At 43.2% G+C, this 23,992-nt stretch overlaps 1 protein-coding gene across 1 annotated transcript in view; it reads left to right on the top strand.

The window, feature by feature from the left end:
• SND1 (staphylococcal nuclease and tudor domain containing 1) overlaps positions 1–23,992 on the top strand; it is a 442,168-nt gene that overhangs the window by 144,901 nt on the left and 273,275 nt on the right. The window contains exon 11 of the mRNA XM_019646123.1: positions 13,745–13,834. Coding sequence (XP_019501668.1) covers positions 13,745–13,834 — 90 coding nt within the window. The remainder of the gene's footprint in view (positions 1–13,744; positions 13,835–23,992) is intronic.

Genomic DNA, 23,992 nt, shown 5'->3' with positions numbered 1-23,992 from the left:
TCTCAGCTCCATTTGCTCATTTGAACAGCATGAGAAGAGTGTGTTCATTGAGCAAAACTTCACACCTGTTAATATTGTTGCAGTCTAGCCTTTCCGGAACAAAGGAGGGGCTCTGTAGCCTCTCACTCCCCTTTTCTGCTGTTCTTCTTTAGTAACCACAAAAAAACACCACTCGGGTAAATGCCCCTGCTTATGCCTAGTTTAATCTCAAATTCATGAGTGTTTAGGGGGATGCTGGTACTTTAGATTGCACATTAGGAAATCACCCACTTTTATACTGTAGGTTACCGTCATTTATTTTAGTGCTGAACTGTCACCCTTGATATTTTTTGCATTAACAGCTCAGCTCTACTTAAACTCTGTATCATATTATATATGCTCTATAAGGATTTCTGGTATTAGATGATGGTTGAGGACGTGTTTTTTCAAAGATCATAAGTAATATGATTTATTATGTCACACTTTTAGAGCAGATGATTACTTTAAAGTCTTAGCCAGGTCAAAAGAGAACGCACTGATTGTTCAGATTTTGTCAGTTTGGGCTTTTCCTAGCATTACACAGTGAAACTACCAAGAGTACTACTTTTGCGTCACTGCTTACAAAGAGCCTAGGTTTTACAGTGAGATACCTAGTCTAGAATCTTTTTTTTTTTTTTAAGATTTTTATTGGGGAATTGGGGGGATGGGAACAGCGCTGGGGAATTGGGGGACGGGGAACAGACAAGTTGCTGTCCTTTTGTTCTTCAGTCTAGTTGTGGAGGACGTTGCTTCACTGGCCCAAGTTGGCACCATCATTGCGCTCTTCCCGGGCGAGGCAGATACGTCCCTGGCTTCTAGACGGCCGCTCACTGCGGCTGCTCGCCGCTCACGCTGGCTGCTGGCTACACACGGTAGCCCATGGCAACCCACTACCACAGTGGCTACAGCCTACGCCGTCGCCGGCGACTCACAGCAGCCCAGCTCCAGGTTGAGCTGTTGTTCAGCATCTTAGCTGTGGGGGGCAGTGTCACTGGCCTCATATGTGGGAATCGATCTGGGGCCCTCTGGTGTCCCAAGCCAGCTCTTAACCATTGCGCCACTCGGCCGGCCCTAGTCTAGAATCTTTTAATCGTTTTTCAGTAATATACTCATCTTTGTGTAGTACAGACTCATATAGTAATATTGGGTCTTTGGAAAAGTCATGACGCATATTTGCAACAGATGGCACTAGTTCATTTTTGGAAATACTAGAGTCATTCGCATCTCTGTTATTGCTATGTCATTTGACAGCTGACAGTTCTAGCTTCATTCTAAAAGAAATTGAGTGATTTGGTTGAGTTTTGGAGATTTTACCACAAGTTGACGATGGAAGACCAAACTGCATTTTTGCCATATTTTACTGTTTTATTTCCATAAAGGAAAGAACACATATCAAGCTTGTGAAAAGTTACATAAAGTTTATGGTGACAATGCTCTACAAAAGCATCAGTGCCAACGATGGTTCACGAAATTCTGTCCTGGTGATTTTGATCTCAACGACACTCCTCAGTCAGGGAGGCCCACCGCCGAGGTTGATGATGACAAAATAAAGGCATTGATCGAGTCAAACCCATGTTACATGACACGAGAAATTGCAGAAACATTGAACATCCATCATTCAAGCGTTCACGACCACCTGAAGAAGCTGGGATTCGTAAGCAAGCTCGATATTTGGGTTCCGCATGAACTCAAGTTCATTTGCCAGTGTGTGTAAACATCTGCACTTTGCTCATTAAACATGAGGAAAACAGTCCTTTTTTGAAGCGACTGATAACTGGTGATGAGAAGTGGATTGTTTTAAACAATGTGCTGCGCAAATGGTCTTGGTCCCGACATGCTGATTCGCCTCAAACGACATCGAAAGCAGACATTCATCAGAGGAAGGTTATGCTCTCAGTGTGGTGGGATTTTAAAAGTGTCATGTTTTTCGAGCTCCTACCAAGGAACCAAACAATTTGAATGTGTACTGTCGTCAATTGGACAGTTTGAACGAATCCATCATCCAGAAACGTCCAGAGCTTGTTAATTGTAAAGGAGCTGTGTTCCATCACGACAATGCAAGACCACACACAAGTTTGATCACCTGTCAAAAATTATTGGAGCTTGGATGGGATGTGTTGCCACACCCACCATACTCGCCTGACCTTGTGCCATCAGACTTGCACTTGTTTTGCTTTCTTCAAAATTCCTTGGGTGGTATAACGTTCAATTCAGATGAGGCTGTAAATCAGCACCTTGTGCAGTTTTTCGCAAATAAAGACAGGTCCTTCTATGAACGAAGAATTATGAAGCTCACTGAAAGATGGCAAAAGGTTATCGAACAAAATGGGCACTATATCATTGATTGATCTTCTTTCTCTATATAAATAAATGACCTTTGAAAAACATAGACAATATGCGTCATGACTTTTCCGAAGACCCAATAGTAGCCAGAGATAGACTCATCATTAGAGAGATTTCACATTGAACCAGTGCTGTGAACCTATAGTCATGTTCTCTCCCCACCTTTGTTTTGATTCACTTTGATATTTACTAACCAGTTCCATTTATTTCCACAATCACAGTGAGTGTATTTTGAATTTTAAAAATATCTTTCTGATAGGTCTTTTTGTATTCATCGTTCTCTGTGTGTTAGTATTTTCTAGGAATATGGGCCTATGCTAGGTACTTTCTAAGTATTATGAAGATCTTTTTTCCCTTAGATCTTCCCTCATGTAGTCTGGTAGGAAAGATAAGACCTATATGAAGTAATTAAATTACAGTAATACAAGGCAGAAAGTGATTAGTGCTAACTTTGGCTTCTGTGTTCTGTCTCCTGACATTTTAGCTCTTGTTAACATCCATGGTAAATGTTGTAAAACTTAACTGAAATACGTAGCTTTGCTTCTAAGTAGCACTCAAAGTATAGTCGGTTTTCCCATGACATTTATATTACCTGAAATATTCCTGGAATGTGAACTTAAGCGTTGCCTTAATTTGTACCAATATATTGAGTTGTCGGAAAAGTCATGATGCATTTTTGCAATGAAAAACAGAGAAAAATACGACATGACTTTTCCAACAACCCAATATTTTGCCCCTTTCTAATCTTTTTCAGGGTTTTGAAATAATTTTGTCTACTTTTCCCAGCAGAGTCATATATAATGCCCGGTGATTCTTAAATTGCTGGTTCTTAGGAGAAAACTGAGGCAGGCCAGTAGCCCAGGCCTGCCAGTGCGGGAGCCATTGTTTAGAGCCCAGGCTTGTATTCTGTTGGTCGGCAGCAGCGATCGATAGAGTGCTTGTGAGCCTTCCCTTCATGTTGGTAAGAGGTAGTGCTGTTCTTTTATTCCACTCGGACACCTGTGCCTGCCTTTGTGAAGGGACCCCATATGGTTCGCTACTTGGATAATGGTTTGGGAGCCTTTAGAGCCTTTGAAGTATTTAGTCTTTAAATCCATAAGCCTTGACAAGCTCTTGGGGAGGGAGGACTTGATGTTTGGACTCTTTCTTCTCCCCCCTTTTCTGTCCCCTTTCCTTATTGCATCTGAGCAATAAATATTAATAGCAAGTACTTCTGAAAAGGCTGTTGGTTGGCTAATGTAATTGAGTAGGAAAGCAGCCTCCAAAGACAAACCCCCCCCCAGCTCCCATGATGGTCTTGAAAGTGGCACTTTAATTTTGGGATGTGAAGTTCCTGTGGAGCATAATCATATGCTGTGCAGTGCGGATGACGGACGTGTCTCTTCAAGGTCATGAGGCGGCCCAAATCGGCAGGGCTCCTTTTCCTCCTTGGACACTGTGTGGAACGCTCCTCCTCCTGGCAGCTTGCCAGGGGACATTTGTGACTGCATTGTTTCATGGACTTGCCACTTCCTCTAGCTAGAGCCCTGGGTGTCTGTGGACAGGAGAGGGGAGCTGCCTGGTCCCTGTTCCCTGGCACGGGCAGGTTGGCTTCTCTCTTAATTCTGAGACCCCACATTCAGTGTTCCTGTAGTTGGACGTGAGGTATAGTTGGAAATCTTGTTCGCCGTCATTACTGGCCTGTTTCAAGTTGTCTTATCTGTGTGGCAGTTCAGGCGTATTTTGAATGCCCTTCAGCTACATATGCAGAGATGAACCTGAATCCCCCAACTGTTACTTACATAGTTAATTTTTTTAAACCATTTTGACATTAATGAAGCTCATTGTTGTTGCTTTCTGACTTTTTAAACCTTTGAACTCCTTTTTCTTCTATTTCCATTGGTTTAAGTGGGACCAGGTGCTCAGCAGCACTTCTCCATGTATGGCCCCCAGCCCTCCGTGCTCCTTCCTAAAAACACAGAATGGTGGCGATCGCGCCAGACCTCCTGAAGGAGAGTATCTGGTGTGGGCCCGGCAGTCTGCATGTTTACAGGCTCCCAGGCGACTCAGGCACATGACAACCCGACAGCCCCTGACGGGTGTGCCTGCCTCTCGGCAGTGAGAAGCCAGGCGGGTGCAAGTGTCTGCTCACCAGCCATGGGCCTGGGCCTCCTGGAAGGCGGGATCAGAATCCCAGCTCTGCCATCACTTGTTACATGACACGAGGCCCGCCACCTAACCTTCAATCCTCACTTTCCTTGTAGAATGGGGAGCATAGTCCTTGCCGGCCATGCAGGTAGGATCGCTGTCCGCGTTAAGCCCAGCTTGAGAGGATTTTTATTGTAACGGAGGAAAGTTTTCCTATCCTCATGGCATCCCTGTCTGGGTCTGAAAACTAAACAGGCCAAGACAGAGCATCAGGAGAAAAGCATACATGTGTATTTCATATGTTTTATGGGACACGGGACCCTTTGTAAGGAGATCGAGACTCAAATGCACAGACCTGAGTATTTTATGCTAGGTCTGCTGGAGAGTGGGCAGTCGTGGAGAAAGAAGAAGTAAGGTAGGTCCGAGAGTCTGAGGGAAGTGTAGTAAAGGTGGGGTGTGTGTGGGTGGGAATTTAGCAAGGCCTGTCTGTTTGGATTCTTCACCGTGTCCCTTTTTCTTTGCAAATACGGATGGCCCTTTCCTTTAGGTATAGAGAGGGCACCTTGCACCTGAAGGTTGTATGACCTGTCCCAGGGGAAGAGGGTGGGAAGGTCAAAATGACCTTCCTGCTTGTGCCATTTTCTGAACCCCCTTCAGCCTGAACCCTACCACTAACAATAGAAATTATTATTACACCTTAAATTCCAGTGTTTTTCACATGTGTTATTAGATTCCTTAAACATGGGATCAGCAGGATCAAATAGGGTTGTCAGAAAAATTGAGAAATTATGGGGGTAGCCAGTTATTTCAGTTGGTTAGAGTGTGGTGCTGATAACACCAAGGTTGCCAGCTCGATCCCTGCATGGCCCACTGTGAGCTGTGCCCTCCTTAAAAAAAAAGAAAAAAGAAAAAAACGAAAAATTTTCAAGTCCTATAAAAGCAATGAAATCCACTTCTTGTATAATCACGGGGTTGAAAGTCCAGCCCTCTTCCATTCTCACACCTGTGAATTTTTAAATCACATTTCAGTGTTTTTTAAATTTTGCTTTCCAATTTGATTTCACTTTTTATTGTTTGCCATTCCTTCTTTGCTTCCTGGAGATATGTATGAACTGTATTGCACTGTTATGAATTTGGGACTCACCCAGATCATGTCCCTTTAATAGACCCTATTGACCTTTAAGAGGTTTTTTTTGTTGTTGTTGGGAAAATGAACTAGAGCTAATTGGGAGATAAAGAGACAACTCTTAGGGAAAGATTTGGATCTATGAATCTCCTGTATATGGTCCTTTAGGTATTATAGTGGTGCAAGATATTTTCCATTTGTCCAAGGTGGTTACATTGTAGCTGTCTAGTTGTCAACCTACCTTTTACAAAGCTGTGCTACTGTATGTGTTAAGGATCATAAAGTCGTGGATACCCCTACGGATTCAGTCTCCCTGCTGCCAAGGGAATGGAAAGGTCCTTGACTGTAAGTATTCATAGGGCATGTGATAATGTTTCTATTTTTAAGTCTATAATTCATATGGAAATTGCAGCCTTTGTTTATTAAAATGGCATGTGTGGCAGGACAACTGGGACTGGCCCATTATTTACTGTTTGAAATTTTATCCATTTTAATCTGATCATGTCTATTCTTATTTTAATTCAACAGTCAGTTTTAAGATCTTCATAGAGTAGGAGCATTTGAGATCTTGTTTCCTGGCATTGTCGTCAGGTTGGCTCAAATAAACTTATAAAAGTAAAAGATCTTCATAGAGTATATAATTCTGTGTGGCTACTTTAATATGGTATAGTTCAAGTCTCCCTTTAAAAACAAAACTCAAACTTGTTTTTTTGACTCTGGTTATTTGAGAGCACGTTTGTACTTAAATTATTCCCTTCTGCCTCATGGAAATATAGATCCATGAAAGAATATCTTGTTAAATTTTTTTGGAGGGAGAAAAGGAATTTAATGCATTTCTTATGAGGAAAAGAATGGCCAGTTACTGTGCTGCAGAGAGGAATAAAGTATTTTAAAATTTAAAAGGTGGCACAATGTTGGTGGTTTCCTATTCCTAACATTTCTGACTTTTAAAAAACCCAATGTTATACAATAACATAATAGTCATTCCCTTTTCAGCCCTGATACGATGCCATATTTACCTCAGATCCTCTTCTTTTTTTTATGACATTTTCTTTTTCTTTTTTCGTTTTTATTGTTAGTTTCAGGTGTACAGAACATTGCAATAGTTATCCTTTTCACCCTTCACACAGAAACAACCCCCCTCCCCCGTCTATTGCCCTCCCACCCCCGATATCACACTTATCTATTACAATTCCATTGGCTCCATTCCCACTCTCTACTCCACGTCCCGTGACTATATGTATATATAATTATAGTTGACATACATTATTATTCAACATCAGCTTCAGAAATACCGTTGGGTGGTCAGGCCTCTACACCAACTATGAAGTGGTCTCCCTAACAAGACATGAGTCCATCTGGCCCCCTAAAAAATATTTACAACATTATTGATTATATTCCCCAGACTGTCTTTTCTATCCCTGAGGCCATATTGTAGTTACCAATTTGTATTGTCTCATCCCTTCCCCTTCTCCTTCATCCCCCTTCATCCCCACCCCCTCCCAACTAGCAACCCTCAGTTTTTCCTCTGTTCTCTGAGACTATTTCTGTTTACGTTTCTCATTTATTCAGTTTTTTAGAATCCACGTATAAGTGAGATCGTATGGTATTTGTCTTTCTCCGACTGACTTATTTCACTTAGCATAATATTCTCTAGTTCCATCCATATTGTTGCAAATGGCACTATTTCCTTCTTCTTTATAGCTGAGTAATACTCCATTGTGTAAATGTACCATAGTTTCTTAATCCAGTCGTCTACCAATGGGCATTTCGGTTGTTTCCAAGTCAGATCCTCTTCTTTCAAAGAAATAAAACCTATCGATCAAGTCGCAAGTCCCTGCGTACTCATCCTCACCCCCATTTCTTTTCTTCTCTCCACTGCCCATCCTGCATCAGGAACCATCATTCTGTATTTTATAACATTGTTATACTTTTGCTGCTTATGTAGCTCAGTGAAGAATGTTGACTAACATGGGCTTTTACTGGATCATTCTACAACTTGTTTTTCTGCTCACGGTATTGTTTTTCAAATTTGTTCATTTGTCGTGTTGCTCTAATTCAGCTTAACTGCTCGGTAGTATTCCACTGTGATTCTACCATAAACAGTGTCTCTGTGAACACTGTTGGCTTGTCTTGCACATGTCAGTCTTTTCTAGGGTATAAATCTACCTGTAAGTAATAGAATTTCCTAATTATAAGGATGCAGAGATCTTAAACTTTTACCAAATAATGCCAGGTAGCTCCGTGTCAAGATGCCATAGTAGTTGAACCATTTTAAACTTCCCTCAGTGGTTCAAGGGTACTCCCTTTCCCCCATATTCTCATCTTTAAAAATTTTGCCGGAGGGGCTGGGGGGAAAGAAAAAAAAATTGCCAATAGAGTGGATGTCCTGTAGTGTCTCCATTTACATTTCCCTGATTGTTAACAAAGTTGTATGTTTTCATACACTTAAGGTTCAGTTGGAGTTCTTTTGTGAATTGCCTGTTCACACCTTTCGCCAATTTTTTCTATAGTTCTTCCTTTCTTTACTGAGTAACGCAAAGTAATCAGAAGGGAACTTTCAGTGCCTCTCACTGCCATATCCACCCACCTAACGGTGTCTGCATGCCCCTAAGCTAAACCGTGGGTGCTCGTAGGCACAGCCGTTCCCACCCTGCCTGTTGAGGGACATTGCCTCATCAGTTCTCTCCTCAGTCCTGCATTGTCACTGTTACTGTCCCATCTAAAAGCAAAACCAAAAGCACCTTCTCTCCATCTTGCTTCGTTTGCCAGCTGCCTCATCACCTTTTCGTCCTCCTTTGTGGCACAATTTTTGAAAGCATTGCACGCGTATGTACTTCCTTTCTCCAGTTCTCCTCTTCCCATTCCTATTTCTAGTTACAGCCAAGCTTTTGCCCCTACCGCTCCCCCAGAATTATTCTTGTCAAGTTACTGGTGACCAAATTTAGCTTAATCCGACATGCAGATCTTAGGCTTCATCTCACGTGCCTCGCCTCATTGGTGCTTCCCCCTGCTCAGCTCACTGTCTTTCCTTGGCGTCTGGGACAGCACCCTCTGATAGTTTCTTCTTCCTGCTCAGCTCACTGACTGCTCCTTCCTTCTCAGTGTCCTTTGGCAGACTTCTTCTTTACCTCTTCATGTTATCATGCCTCAAAACTAGGTCCTCAGTCCTTTTCAGCCTCTTCGCTTTAAATTGGCAACAACTATTGGCAACAACTCCCAAATGCATATCACCAGGTCAGACCTTTCTTCTGAACCCCACACCTGTATAGGTGCCGCCCACTCAGCATATCCACTTCAGAAGGTTAGCGTGTCCGTACCTGCCCTCCCCGTTCTCCGGTCTGCTCTACCTGTGGTCTTCCCAGCTCTCATTTGATGACATCACCTGTATCTCCACTTGCTCAGGAAAAAAACCTTGGCGTCACCCTTGATGCCTCCCTTTCTTTCACACATCACTTTCTATCTACTTTCAAAATATATCCAGACTCTGACATCTAATTTCCCTCATTGTTACCTCCTTGATGGAATCTACCATCATTTGCTTCCCCCAGGTTATTATCATAATCTCATCATTGGTCTCCCTTTGCTCCGCCCTTTCCTTGCTGCAGTGTCAGTTCTCAACACGGTGGCCAGTTGTTTCAGCTGTTAAGTCAGTTCTGTGTCTTTGTCCCCTACTGCCATCCCTGTGTATACTCCGCTGTCCCCACAGTGGTGTGTGCTGATCCTTGCATTCATCAGGCATGCTCCTAACTCAGGCCTTTGCATTGGCCGTTCTCACTGCCTCCCTCCAGATGCTTACATCTCATACCGCCTTTGAGTCTTTGCTAAAATGCGATGTGACCAGGGTAGGCCCCTCTGAGAAGATGGCAGCTGCGGCTTGGCCCAGCGATTCCCTCTCCCTCTGCGCTTACTGCCATTTCTTTATCCTCTTCACTTGTCAGCCATTAAGAGTCTGTGCTTTGGTTTGGCACTTTGTTCCTGATGTCATCCCAGTAAAGACCTTTTTTAATTTTAGCGGAGCCACATGTATCAATCTCCTTTTTTCTTAGTTTGTGTTTATTTAGCCTTGCTTAAGGAATCTTGCAGCATTCCAAGGTCATTAGATACTTTGGATACAGTCTTTTGGCTACAGCAGGGGCTGGATAAAATTAGGTCTTAACAGGGGTTGAGAATAAGGCCTTGATTGGAGGTCGCTTCCATTCCCTGCAAATGAGTGTTGACCACAGGCCTCACTTTGGCAAGCAGCCCAAAGTATCTTCCTATAAAAATGCTAAGCTTGTCTTTAGATGCTGAGATGTGGGTGTTGGGCCTCCCTCCCAAACCCTGAGAGCTACTGATGACTGAAGTTATCTCTATAATGTGAGTCATTGCAGGGCTTAACATACAATGTCACTTCTCAGGATGCACAGTGATGACAGCAGATATCCGTTTGTGTATTGTCTGCCCACTAGATAAAGCAGGCATTCTTTTTCTATTTTTATTTTCTAAAAAATATTTTCATGTAAATTAGAATCTAAACTAGACAGTCCTTTTTAGCAAGCAAGATTTAGCTAAGTCCTGTTTTCTCAGAATACATTCCATACTTCAATGGCCTCTTAGAGATTTCGGAGGCTTTTATGTACCTGGTAATTTGGAGGAATTGCTTTTATTTTGTAGTTTCTTGGGGACTTCTAATATCCCTCTTGTAAGATGTTTGCAGGTGTCAATAGCTCCTAGCTCTGAAGGGTTAGAGTAACGAGATTGTTCTGTGTTCACTTGGTGAGCTCTTGTTTTCTGCTGGTGCTATTAGTTCTTTCCCAGCTTCACAGGAGACGTATAATCAGACCGATGCGGCAGTGTTTTTTATTGGGGTGTTTGTTCGTATACTATTTGTTTTCTTTCATTCTTCTGAGGGTATTTTGGCTTGGCCCAGCCTTGTCAAGTGTCTTAAAGAAAGGATTCTTGTTCAGACAGCCATTTTCACACATTTTGATAGATCTCGCCCGTGATCTGCATTTGAGTGCTTGTTGGAACTGCATTTCTTACCTTTCATGTATTGTTTTGGAATTTCAATCAAGTGACAGTCCCTTATACTGCTCGTGTTTCAGAATAAGTGGGGTATGGTTCTGATGTTCAGATTCTGTGACAAATCATAAGGTTACATAAGATAAATGTTGATATTTTGTTCACTTTATTTTTTAAAATGTTCACTTAAACTTGTGTAATCACACAGCTACTCTCCGTAAATAGATTGTCCTCCGTTGCTTGGTGAATATGAACACATTGGCACTTCTTTACTTCTGAGGGCCCAATTCTGATAACCATTGGTGTTGTGTTTATTAAAAATCCTGTTCCAAAAAAAAAAAAAGAAATCCTGTTCATTACTGGCACCTAAGCATGTTCTGTCCAGCAAATGTTCTTATTATATCATTGAATGTCACCATAAACTCTGTTCCATGGCTTATATGAGGTGTGATAAAAAAAAAAAGAAAAAAAAAGTGAATGTGTAAATTTAAAAAAATGTATTCTAGTAAAAGACATATTGCCATTAATCTCCCTCAAAATACTCCCCATAGCTTTGAACACACTTATCCCATCATTCTTGCCACTTTCTGAAGCAGTTCTGGAAGTCCTCTTTCATGAGTGTCTTTAGTTATACTGTCGTGGCTGCCTTGATGTCCTGAATCGTTTTGACTTTGGGGAAGAGCCAGAAGTCGCACGGTGCCAGATCCGGTGAATAAGATGGATGAGGACACACCGTAATGTTTTTATTTGACAGACATTGCCATATACGAGAAGCGATGTGTGACACGGAGCATTGTCATGATGGAGGATGATTTACCTATGGCACACTTTAAAACGCGCATTCTCTCAACCGTGGCTCACACCCGACTAACTGCGCTGAACAAGTTCAGACTTGTCACACAGTTTTACTAAGGTTTGAGGTGCCACTTCCCATATTGAAGATGCCTATTTTTCCGTTGGGTGGCACTCGGCAGCAGCATTCACCTTATTTTTTCGTTATATTTAGCTCCTCAGTAGTGACCCACTATTTTCATTTGGTTTCCTGGAAGTTTATAAAATACCCCTAAGTCCTGTACCCAATACCCCCTCTAGCTGGCAACTCTACGCTGTCCCTTTGTCCTTGTTATGTCCTATAAGATAACTTCAGTGTTATATTATTAAAGATTTTCATGTTTAGGGCCATACCTTACTTATTAGACCGTGATCATGGCACCCGAGGACCTTGATCAGAGCTTGGTCATCCCAGCTGTTCCTGTTCAGAGTATGTGGGTCCCCACACAGCATCTGCGAGAAGGACTAGAGACTCACCCTCATTTCTGAAGGTGCCTTAATTTCCTAGAAGGGCACTGGAATGATGCTGCTGCCTTTTATTTTTTTAAACCAGAGGAAGTAGAAGACAGTTGCATGATGAAAGTGAAGCTCAAACAATTATCTACATTCTGATAAGAGATTTTCTTGGTGATATCAATGAATTGAAGTGTTTAAATGATACATTCTGGACACCGAGGCTTAGTTAGGGTCCAGGAGGAGACATTCATTTCAATTCCCATGACCTCAGTATTTTCATTAGGATTAGTTTAAATATGGGGCATTAAAATGAAAAAGGTTCTTTATTTGAGAGTGGTTAGCTATTTGAGAAAGCAAATGATTTAAATCCTTCTTTGAATACAGAGTGGATTATACAAAGATACCACGTGTAATAGATGGCAGAGTCAGAGCTGGGTGGGCTAAACACACAGCACCGGGGAGCAGCAGCCTGCATCTCCGTTAGCAGCTAGTCCTTGATGCTTTTCTTTCTTTGAATATTTTTCAACTATTATCTGGATCCCGAGATTCCCAAGTCTGTACGTGGAGTCCTGTTCTTGTAGATCTAGCATACTAGGTCACTGTGTATCATTCTGCATATTTCTGTTGTCGTTAGTTCATCCAACTATTCATTGAGTATGTGCCATGTAGGAGGTGCTGTGCTTGGCTCTGGGGTCACAGAGAACAACGCAAATGGATAGGATCTGTTCGCATGGGACTTACGAGCTGGTGGGAGAGAGGCAGGACACTGACTGGACCAATCCATCTGGCCGACACCCCCCATTTCTGGTGCATGTGCTGTAGCCCTCCACACTCACTTCCCTTGACTTCGTATGCCTGCCATCGTGACCTTGAATATCGGAACCCTTTGATCCCCTCTGTCACCCATTTCCGTGTCAGTTCCTGTTGATCCCTTTCTTAACAATGGTTTTTATATCTCTTAAGTTCCTATCCATTCCCGGCTCTGTCACCTTCACCTAGACCCTCCTTTGTATTCTCAGTCACACTGCTTAGGGCAGCATCCTATTTGTGGGACCCATGAGAGGATGAAGGTATTGTGTGTGTTTATATTTGTGTGTATATATTGAAATACTGTTTCTTCCTGCCTCTCTTTTTTGTTGCTGTTCTGATTTTTTTCAACTCTAATTTTCTTCCTAGTTTTCCCATTCTGCAAGCTCACACTGAGTCCCGCCCTGTCAACAAAGCCTTTTCTGGTTACTTCTCTCCGCTTTCCTGAACTCTTACAGCACTTAGTGCCTAGCTTATATCTCACGATTTAGCACTTACTCGAAATTGTTGTGTGTTGCTGTTTCATATCTATGTGCTTTCTTCTATTACTCTGTTAGGTTACAAGAATTTTGAATCCATGATTATAACATATATTTACAGAGTGCTTTGTATGGGGCTGATAGTTGGTGGGTGCTCACTAAAGGCTTCCATAATAGTAGAGTTAGATTCATAGTATATCTATAACTATTTGAAGGGCCCTACTGCTTGTTGAGTTTCTTCTATACCACAGTTGATGTACTTATTCCCTGACATCGATGTTATTTCCAGTTTGGATAATTACATTCTACTGCTTTTTTTTTTTTTTTGAGCCTGTCACGTGAAAAAGATAATCTTATTCCCTGTAAAGCATTTCATCCAAATATTAATAGTTTCCCATATATCTGGCACTTGTTTAATTTTTGGGATACTGGGAGGTACGGAGCCTATTTCAATGCATTCTATTATCTCGTGCTATCGGCTGTGTTCATTTGTAGGTTTTGTGTGTTTTTCTCCCTCCATTCCTGCTGATGTGCTATTTTATTTTGCTTTTAGGATAAGAACAAGAAGCTACGTCCCCTGTATGACATTCCCTACATGTTTGAAGCCCGGGAATTTCTTCGAAAGAAGCTTATTGGGAAAAAGGTAAGTGGTGACAGAAACATATTTGTGAGTGGGTGGGGTAATTTTAAGCTGGCCCCTTGTGATGGAATCTCAGACCTGCAGATGCCACTCCTCCACCAAGTCAAGTGGAATGACTTTGATGTGTAGGGAGGCGTGCCTGTGTACGAGGAAGTGGTATCCCTGGGGAGAGCTTTAAAATTGGGGCCCTGACCACAGCGCGATTGCCACCGCTCTCACGACATGCCCTTTCCAGGGTCCAGGCTCTGTTGCAATTTTAATAACTGCCCATTGCGCTGAGCTCCCTCGCTTGGCTCTCTTGCTCGCTCAAACCACCTCCACTAAACGTCGGTGCAGTGGGATTTGCGGGTGNTTAGACCGTGATCATGGCACCCGAGGACCTTGATCAGAGCTTGGTCATCCCAGCTGTTCCTGTTCAGAGTATGTGGGTCCCCACACAGCATCTGCCGTTCCCACCCTGCCTGTTGAGGGACATTGCCTCATCAGTTCTCTCCTCAGTCCTGCATTGTCACTGTTACTGTCCCATCTAAAAGCAAAACCAAAAGCACCTTCTCTCCATCTTGCTTCGTTTGCCAGCTGCCTCATCACCTTTTCGTCCTCCTTTGTGGCACAATTTTTGAAAGCATTGCACGCGTATGTACTTCCTTTCTCCAGTTCTCCTCTTCCCATTCCTATTTCTAGTTACAGCCAAGCTTTTGCCCCTACCGCTCCCCCAGAATTATTCTTGTCAAGTTACTGGTGACCAAATTTAGCTTAATCCGACATGCAGATCTTAGGCTTCATCTCACGTGCCTCGCCTCATTGGTGCTTCCCCCTGCTCAGCTCACTGTCTTTCCTTGGCGTCTGGGACAGCACCCTCTGATAGTTTCTTCTTCCTGCTCAGCTCACTGACTGCTCCTTCCTTCTCAGTGTCCTTTGGCAGACTTCTTCTTTACCTCTTCATGTTATCATGCCTCAAAACTAGGTCCTCAGTCCTTTTCAGCCTCTTCGCTTTAAATTGGCAACAACTATTGGCAACAACTCCCAAATGCATATCACCAGGTCAGACCTTTCTTCTGAACCCCACACCTGTATAGGTGCCGCCCACTCAGCATATCCACTTCAGAAGGTTAGCGTGTCCGTACCTGCCCTCCCCGTTCTCCGGTCTGCTCTACCTGTGGTCTTCCCAGCTCTCATTTGATGACATCACCTGTATCTCCACTTGCTCAGGAAAAAAACCTTGGCGTCACCCTTGATGCCTCCCTTTCTTTCACACATCACTTTCTATCTACTTTCAAAATATATCCAGACTCTGACATCTAATTTCCCTCATTGTTACCTCCTTGATGGAATCTACCATCATTTGCTTCCCCCAGGTTATTATCATAATCTCATCATTGGTCTCCCTTTGCTCCGCCCTTTCCTTGCTGCAGTGTCAGTTCTCAACACGGTGGCCAGTTGTTTCAGCTGTTAAGTCAGTTCTGTGTCTTTGTCCCCTACTGCCATCCCTGTGTATACTCCGCTGTCCCCACAGTGGTGTGTGCTGATCCTTGCATTCATCAGGCATGCTCCTAACTCAGGCCTTTGCATTGGCCGTTCTCACTGCCTCCCTCCAGATGCTTACATCTCATACCGCCTTTGAGTCTTTGCTAAAATGCGATGTGACCAGGGTAGGCCCCTCTGAGAAGATGGCAGCTGCGGCTTGGCCCAGCGATTCCCTCTCCCTCTGCGCTTACTGCCATTTCTTTATCCTCTTCACTTGTCAGCCATTAAGAGTCTGTGCTTTGGTTTGGCACTTTGTTCCTGATGTCATCCCAGTAAAGACCTTTTTTAATTTTAGCGGAGCCACATGTATCAATCTCCTTTTTTCTTAGTTTGTGTTTATTTAGCCTTGCTTAAGGAATCTTGCAGCATTCCAAGGTCATTAGATACTTTGGATACAGTCTTTTGGCTACAGCAGGGGCTGGATAAAATTAGGTCTTAACAGGGGTTGAGAATAAGGCCTTGATTGGAGGTCGCTTCCATTCCCTGCAAATGAGTGTTGACCACAGGCCTCACTTTGGCAAGCAGCCCAAAGTATCTTCCTATAAAAATGCTAAGCTTGTCTTTAGATGCTGAGATGTGGGTGTTGGGCCTCCCTCCCAAACCCTGAGAGCTACTGATGACTGAAGTTATCTCTATAATGTGAGTCATTGCAGGGCTTAACATACAATGTCACTTCTCAGGATGCACAGTGATGACAGCAGATATCCGTTTGTGTATTGTCTGCCCACTAGATAAAGCAGGCATTCTTTTTCTATTTTTATTTTCTAAAAAATATTTTCATGTAAATTAGAATCTAAACTAGACAGTCCTTTTTAGCAGGCAAGATTTAGCTAAGTCCTGTTTTCTCAGAATACATTCCATACTTCAATGGCCTCTTAGAGATTTCGGAGGCTTTTATGTACCTGGTAATTTGGAGGAATTGCTTTTATTTTGTAGTTTCTTGGGGACTTCTAATATCCCTCTTGTAAGATGTTTGCAGGTGTCAATAGCTCCTAGCTCTGAAGGGTTAGAGTAACGAGATTGTTCTGTGTTCACTTGGTGAGCTCTTGTTTTCTGCTGGTGCTATTAGTTCTTTCCCAGCTTCACAGGAGACGTATAATCAGACCGATGCGGCAGTGTTTTTTATTGGGGTGTTTGTTCGTATACTATTTGTTTTCTTTCATTCTTCTGAGGGTATTTTGGCTTGGCCCAGCCTTGTCAAGTGTCTTAAAGAAAGGATTCTTGTTCAGACAGCCATTTTCACACATTTTGATAGATCTCGCCCGTGATCTGCATTTGAGTGCTTGTTGGAACTGCATTTCTTACCTTTCATGTATTGTTTTGGAATTTCAATCAAGTGACAGTCCCTTATACTGCTCGTGTTTCAGAATAAGTGGGGTATGGTTCTGATGTTCAGATTCTGTGACAAATCATAAGGTTACATAAGGTAAATGTCGATATTTTGTTCACTTTATTTTTTAAAATGTTCACTTAAACTTGTGTAATCACACAGCTACTCTCCGTAAATAGATTGTCCTCCGTTGCTTGGTGAATATGAACACATTGGCACTTCTTTACTTCTGAGGGCCCAATTCTGATAACCATTGGTGTTGTGTTTATTAAAAATCCTGTTCCAAAAAAAAAAAAAGAAATCCTGTTCATTACTGGCACCTAAGCATGTTCTGTCCAGCAAATGTTCTTATTATATCATTGAATGTCACCATAAACTCTGTTCCATGGCTTATATGAGGTGTGATAAAAAAAAAAAGAAAAAAAAAGTGAATGTGTAAATTTAAAAAAATGTATTCTAGTAAAAGACATATTGCCATTAATCTCCCTCAAAATACTCCCCATAGCTTTGAACACACTTATCCCATCATTCTTGCCACTTTCTGAAGCAGTTCTGGAAGTCCTCTTTCATGAGTGTCTTTAGTTATACTGTCGTGGCTGCCTTGATGTCCTGAATCGTTTTGACTTTGGGGAAGAGCCAGAAGTCGCACGGTGCCAGATCCGGTGAATAAGATGGATGAGGACACACCGTAATGTTTTTATTTGACAGACATTGCCATATACGAGAAGCGATGTGTGACACGGAGCATTGTCATGATGGAGGATGATTTACCTATGGCACACTTTAAAACGCGCATTCTCTCAACCGTGGCTCACACCCGACTAACTGCGCTGAACAAGTTCAGACTTGTCACACAGTTTTACTAAGGTTTGAGGTGCCACTTCCCATATTGAAGATGCCTATTTTTCCGTTGGGTGGCACTCGGCAGCAGCATTCACCTTATTTTTTCGTTATATTTAGCTCCTCAGTAGTGACCCACTATTTTCATTTGGTTTCCTGGAAGTTTATAAAATACCCCTAAGTCCTGTACCCAATACCCCCTCTAGCTGGCAACTCTACGCTGTCCCTTTGTCCTTGTTATGTCCTATAAGATAACTTCAGTGTTATATTATTAAAGATTTTCATGTTTAGGGCCATACCTTACTTATTAGACCGTGATCATGGCACCCGAGGACCTTGATCAGAGCTTGGTCATCCCAGCTGTTCCTGTTCAGAGTATGTGGGTCCCCACACAGCATCTGCAAGAAGGACTAGAGACTCACCCTCATTTCTGAAGGTGCCTTAATTTCCTAGAAGGGCACTGGAATGATGCTGCTGCCTTTTATTTTTTTAAACCAGAGGAAGTAGAAGACAGTTGCATGATGAAAGTGAAGCTCAAACAATTATCTACATTCTGATAAGAGATTTTCTTGGTGATATCAATGAATTGAAGTGTTTAAATGATACATTCTGGACACCGAGGCTTACTTAGGGTCCAGGAGGAGACATTCATTTCAATTTCCATGACCTCAGTATTTTCATTAGGATTAGTTTAAATATGGGGCATTAAAATGAAAAAGGTTCTTTATTTGAGAGTGGTTAGCTATTTGAGAAAGCAAATGATTTAAATCCTTCTTTGAATACAGAGTGGATTATACAAAGATACCACGTGTAATAGATGGCAGAGTCAGAGCTGGGTGGGCTAAACACACAGCACCGGGGAGCAGCAGCCTGCATCTCCGTTAGCAGTTAGTCCTTGATGCTTTTCTTTCTTTGAATATTTTTCAACTATTATCTGGATCCCGAGATTCCCAAGTCTGTACGTGGAGTCCTGTTCTTGTAGATCTAGCATACTAGGTCACTGTGTATCATTCTGCATATTTCTGTTGTCGTTAGTTCATCCAACTATTCATTGAGTATGTGCCATGTAGGAGGTGCTGTGCTTGGCTCTGGGGTCACAGAGAACAACGCAAATGGATAGGATCTGTTCGCATGGGACTTACGAGCTGGTGGGAGAGAGGCAGGACACTGACTGGACCAATTCATCTGGCCGACACCCCCCATTTCTGGTGCATGTGCTGTAGCCCTCCACACTCACTTCCCTTGACTTCGTATGCCTGCCATCGTGACCTTGAATATCGGAACCCTTTGATCCCCTCTGTCACCCATTTCCGTGTCAGTTCCTGTTGATCCCTTTCTTAACAATGGTTTTTATATCTCTTAAGTTCCTATCCATTCCTGGCTCTGTCACCTTCACCTAGACCCTCCTTTGTATTCTCAGTCACACTGCTTAGGGCAGCATCCTATTTGTGGGACCCATGAGAGGATGAAGGTATTGTGTGTGTTTATATTTGTGTGTATATATTGAAATACTGTTTCTTCCTGCCTCTCTTTTTTGTTGCTGTTCTGATTTTTTTCAACTCTAATTTTCTTCCTAGTTTTCCCATTCTGCAAGCTCACACTGAGTCCCGCCCTGTCAACAAAGCCTTTTCTGGTTACTTCTCTCCGCTTTCCTGAACTCTTACAGCACTTAGTGCCTAGCTTATATCTCACGATTTAGCACTTACTCGAAATTGTTGTGTGTTGCTGTTTCATATCTATGTGCTTTCTTCTATTACTCTGTTAGGTTACAAGAATTTTGAATCCATGATTATAACATATATTTACAGAGTGCTTTGTATGGGGCTGATAGTTGGTGGGTGCTCACTAAAGGCTTCCATAATAGTAGAGTTAGATTCATAGTATATCTATAACTATTTGAAGGGCCCTACTGCTTGTTGAGTTTCTTCTATACCACAGTTGATGTACTTATTCCCTGACATCGATGTTATTTCCAGTTTGGATAATTACATTCTACTGCTTTTTTTTTTTTTTTGAGCCTGTCACGTGAAAAAGATAATCTTATTCCCTGTAAAGCATTTCATCCAAATATTAATAGTTTCCCATATATCTGGCACTTGTTTAATTTTTGGGATACTGGGAGGTACGGAGCCTATTTCAATGCATTCTATTATCTCGTGCTATCGGCTGTGTTCATTTGTAGGTTTTGTGTGTTTTTCTCCCTCCATTCCTGCTGATGTGCTATTTTATTTTGCTTTTAGGATAAGAACAAGAAGCTACGTCCCCTGTATGACATTCCCTACATGTTTGAAGCCCGGGAATTTCTTCGAAAGAAGCTTATTGGGAAAAAGGTAAGTGGTGACAGAAACATATTTGTGAGTGGGTGGGGTAATTTTAAGCTGGCCCCTTGTGATGGAATCTCAGACCTGCAGATGCCACTCCTCCACCAAGTCAAGTGGAATGACTTTGATGTGTAGGGAGGCGTGCCTGTGTACGAGGAAGTGGTATCCCTGGGGAGAGCTTTAAAATTGGGGCCCTGACCACAGCGCGATTGCCACCGCTCTCACGACATGCCCTTTCCAGGGTCCAGGCTCTGTTGCAGTTTTAATAACTGCCCATTGCGCTGAGCTCCCTCGCTTGGCTCTCTTGCTCGCTCAAACCACCTCCACTAAACGTCGGTGCAGTGGGATTTGCGGGTGTGGGAAGACTATCTCCCCGACTTCTGAGGGATAGTTGGCTGTGGAGGAGAAGAGGGGTTGTCCTGGTGCAGAGCGCGCCTTTGCGGGGAGGGGGAGGCGGCGTCCCGGCCGCTCCTGTGGAGCTTTCTGGTAGCTAGCTCACTGACTTTCAGGCCAGTGCAGCTGCTCAGGGGCCCTGGGAGTGCCTTTCCTTGTGTTCGTGCATCGGAATACTCCACGACCAGCTTCTGGGAAGCTGATATGAGCTTCCAAGTTCCCCCTTAGTTTTCCTAACCTCCCCACCCGAAGTCTCGTGGGCAGTTCTGTGTGTCCCGGATAAATCAAGGAAATGGATGGATATTTTGTTTGGTGGTTCAGAGAAATCTGTTCTTGGAGGGACTGTGGTTGTCTTTTCCTTACTTTGGTTCAGTGGGGATTCTTCCAGGAAGTGCCATGTTTGGGGCCAATTTTTATTGTATCCTCAGAAAGCAAAGGCCATCTTTGCTCTATATCTGGCCTTAACAGTGTGAGGCCATATTCGGCATTCTTTGCCTAAATGCAGATTTTTAAACTATTGGTGATGTGACCAGTTTGCTAAGGCTCTGGCTTTTGAACTAGTGCCAAGTAGCCTATAATAAAAATAAATATAACCAATTTTATTATATACCATGGTCACTGGGATGATAAATTATAGCCAGAGATTTTGAAGTTGGGCATAAGGTGAAATTGCTAATTTTGAGGTAGAGAAAGCAAACTGGATTTCCTGAAACGAGTATTAAATCTCCTCAGGTTCCTTCAAAGAACAGGCTCATTTGTCATCGTAAAAACCTTGACAGAATGCTGTATTCATTCATGAAGTGTAGTGCGAATGATGGCTTTAAGCCTCTTTCAATTTCTAGGTCTCCTGTTATCTGATCTAATGTCCAACATCTCTATTTCACCAAGTTGATACCGTATCACTCATTTACTGGCTCGTAAACAATAGCATAGAGACAAATAAGGAATTCCTTCACACGTGTGGATTTTTATTGAAATCCATCCAGAATCACACTGAAAAGAGGGGCAGCACGTATTTGATTCACGAGCAGCCAGTTGTGAGGTGTGTTACGGCGTCCACCTGGTTTCTTTTAAGATTGCCCTTCCCTCTTCTCTTTCATCCCTGGGAGCCTAGGTCACGGTTTATTGCAGCAGCTGCTGGCCGGCCCTTCGGGGTGAGCCCAGGGCTTGGCTGTCAAACCCCAGGCTGTTGGAAAGTCCTCCGTCTCCAGATAAAAGGACTGACCTCAAGTGTCAGATACGGTGGCAGTTCTTAAGCAGTTAGGCTCCTTCTTGGTGGGAGAAGCTTCGTTTACTGATTCGCCTGCATCAGAGCTGATTGGATTTTATTTGTGCTGAGCCCAAGTTTTGTCCCCCATGGTGACATTGTATAAATGATGAATACTGTATCCTTGCATAGGGACCAGGATGCAGCTCAGCTCTGCTGGGCTGGAACATTCCTGATACAAACTGCTTTTCCTGGCTCACCACCTGAAACCACTTGGCTGCCTTCTGGGCCCATCAGTTGCGACAGCAAGCACTCATGTGCTCTCGAGGCTGGGGGCAGGCAGGGCGGTTGCTGCCTCGAGAGGTGGCGAGCACATCATCTCACATCCCTTCCCGTTCCCTCAGACCACTGCAGCTGCTGGGCACGGCGCATGGCGGCTATGAGGCACCGCGAGGGAGCGCGTGTGCCTGTGTGCCCGTGTGCACACAGCTGATTAGGGCAGCCCAGCATAGCTTGGCGAGATAATGGAGGTAAAATCGTCTTCTCCGTCTGGACTATCATTTGACCACCCCAGAGTCTATAATAGGACAATTTTGAGTAGTTTCTGGAATGCAGAGAAATAAGGTTGAAGATAAACTGCTAAGGTGCTTTGTTAGATTCAGTGGCCTCCATTTCAGTTATGGAAATTCACTCCCAAGATCTAATTCTGGCTAACTGCCTTAATTAGAGGAACTACGCACTTCCCTGAGCCTTGGTTTTATCACTTGTGAACGGGACTATTATTTGCTTTTCCTCTTTTCTGGGGTTGTTATGAGAATCTGTGATGATGCTAGCCCTTCTCGATGCCAGTAAGATACGTTTTGTTTTGTTTAATAATGCTGCTTTCACTTTCATGTAGAATCCAGCATACCTTCGCTTTTTTACTCATGATATTTTTACTGGCCCTGGGGTCAGATGTGAATCAGTGTGCAACTCATTTGGCATCAACCCATTTTACAGATGGGTGGTACTTGGTTAAATGTGGCATCAGGGTTCCAGCTTCCACAAAATGAGTATCTGCTTGTGCTTGTGTGTGAGCGTGTGTTTCCCCTGGTTTGAAGGAGAGGTAGGATACAAGTGCATCCTGGAAGAGTTTCAGAAGCTGTTGGAACTGCTATACTGCCTGGTAGAACGCCCTCCCACCCCCTGATTACCATCTGCCATCTGTGCTTTCCCTAAAACCTTGACTAAGGAATATGCATGGTGAAGCACTGTTTTGCTAATTTTTTCTGGGTTCTTCATGGCCCTGGTATAGACATGGAATCCATGGTAATTTTAACATCTCTTAGTTTTCCAGAAGGATGTCCTAGGTGTATATAAAGTGGCGAGATTGATGCCTTCCTAAAAACAAAACAAAACAGGGCTACGGTTCTCTTCTTACAGCAAGAGCGGTGTCTTTCTTTGTGTACATATTTTTTCGTAATGCTTAGAGAACTCATCCCATGGAAAGCAAGTTTGTGTACTTGTGATTTTTCTCTCAGTGGAGTAAGGTAATAATAATGGGGATCTTCACTGGGAATTTTCCCCAACTATCTCAGAATCTCTAAAGTAGAATTTCAGTATTTCTAATCTGTGTAATACAGCATTTACAAGTGACATTATCGCAGTTATCACCATGGGAACCACTGTGTTCAAAGTTAGAACTGGTTTAGACAATTGAAGGGTCCAAAATGGTGGAAGCTGTGGAGTTGTCAGATGCCAGAGTGCGCTGAAGCTCTGGCCTGGCTCGCCTCCTCCAGCAACCTCTGCCCCAAATGCATGTCTCCTCCTTCATTTTTTTTACCACTGTTTTTATTGAATAAGCAAAATTTGGGAATGAGGCTTATTTGTAAACAGCTGACTTTGTATGGTTTTCATGCCATTGAAAATTGTCCTGTGAACTAGGCTGACTCTTTAGGCACTTAAAATTGGGCATGTTTCTTGATAAATGCGGACGTTTGGGAAGTTATGGGACTATAAATAATTTAGGAAGTGATTTCAAATTCATATTGCTTTAGATTGTTGTTCTCTTTTCGAAGCCTGTCTTTCCTGAGGTCCATACTTATGGGGGCATGGAGCGCTTTGGGATGGAAGGGAAGATCTCCACATGGGCCCGACTTCTAAATCCAGCATGTTCAAGAGTGACTCATGATATTCTGTGAGACAGCCTCGTCTCCTCAGTGTCCTGGGAGGCTCAGCACTATGCTTGGCTGTGGAGACATCTCTGACTCCCTCTCCTTTACCCCTCACATCCAGTCTCTCCCCACCTCTGCAGGGTGACGCAGGAATGTTTCCTCTTCTTTCCATCATGCCGGCCGCTGCTGCCTTGTCTTACATCTCCTCTCACCTGGGCTCCTGGAGCCTTTTGACTGGGTTTCCCCATGGTCATTCTTTCCTACTCTAGTCCATTCTGGGCGCCCCCCCCCCACAGCTAAAGGGAGCTTTGCAAATGACAATGACATCACGCTCCTCCTTTGCCTGAGACCATTGGCTTCCCGCTGCTTCCTGTGGCCAGCAGGACCCAGCCC

Source organism: Hipposideros armiger, unplaced genomic scaffold (assembly GCF_001890085.2).
Source record: "Hipposideros armiger isolate ML-2016 unplaced genomic scaffold, ASM189008v1 scaffold_97, whole genome shotgun sequence".
In the NCBI taxonomy this organism is placed as follows: domain Eukaryota; kingdom Metazoa; phylum Chordata; class Mammalia; order Chiroptera; family Hipposideridae; genus Hipposideros; species Hipposideros armiger.
The sequence above is the reverse complement of the archived record's forward strand: the minus strand, read 5'-3'. Positions and strand labels throughout refer to the sequence as shown.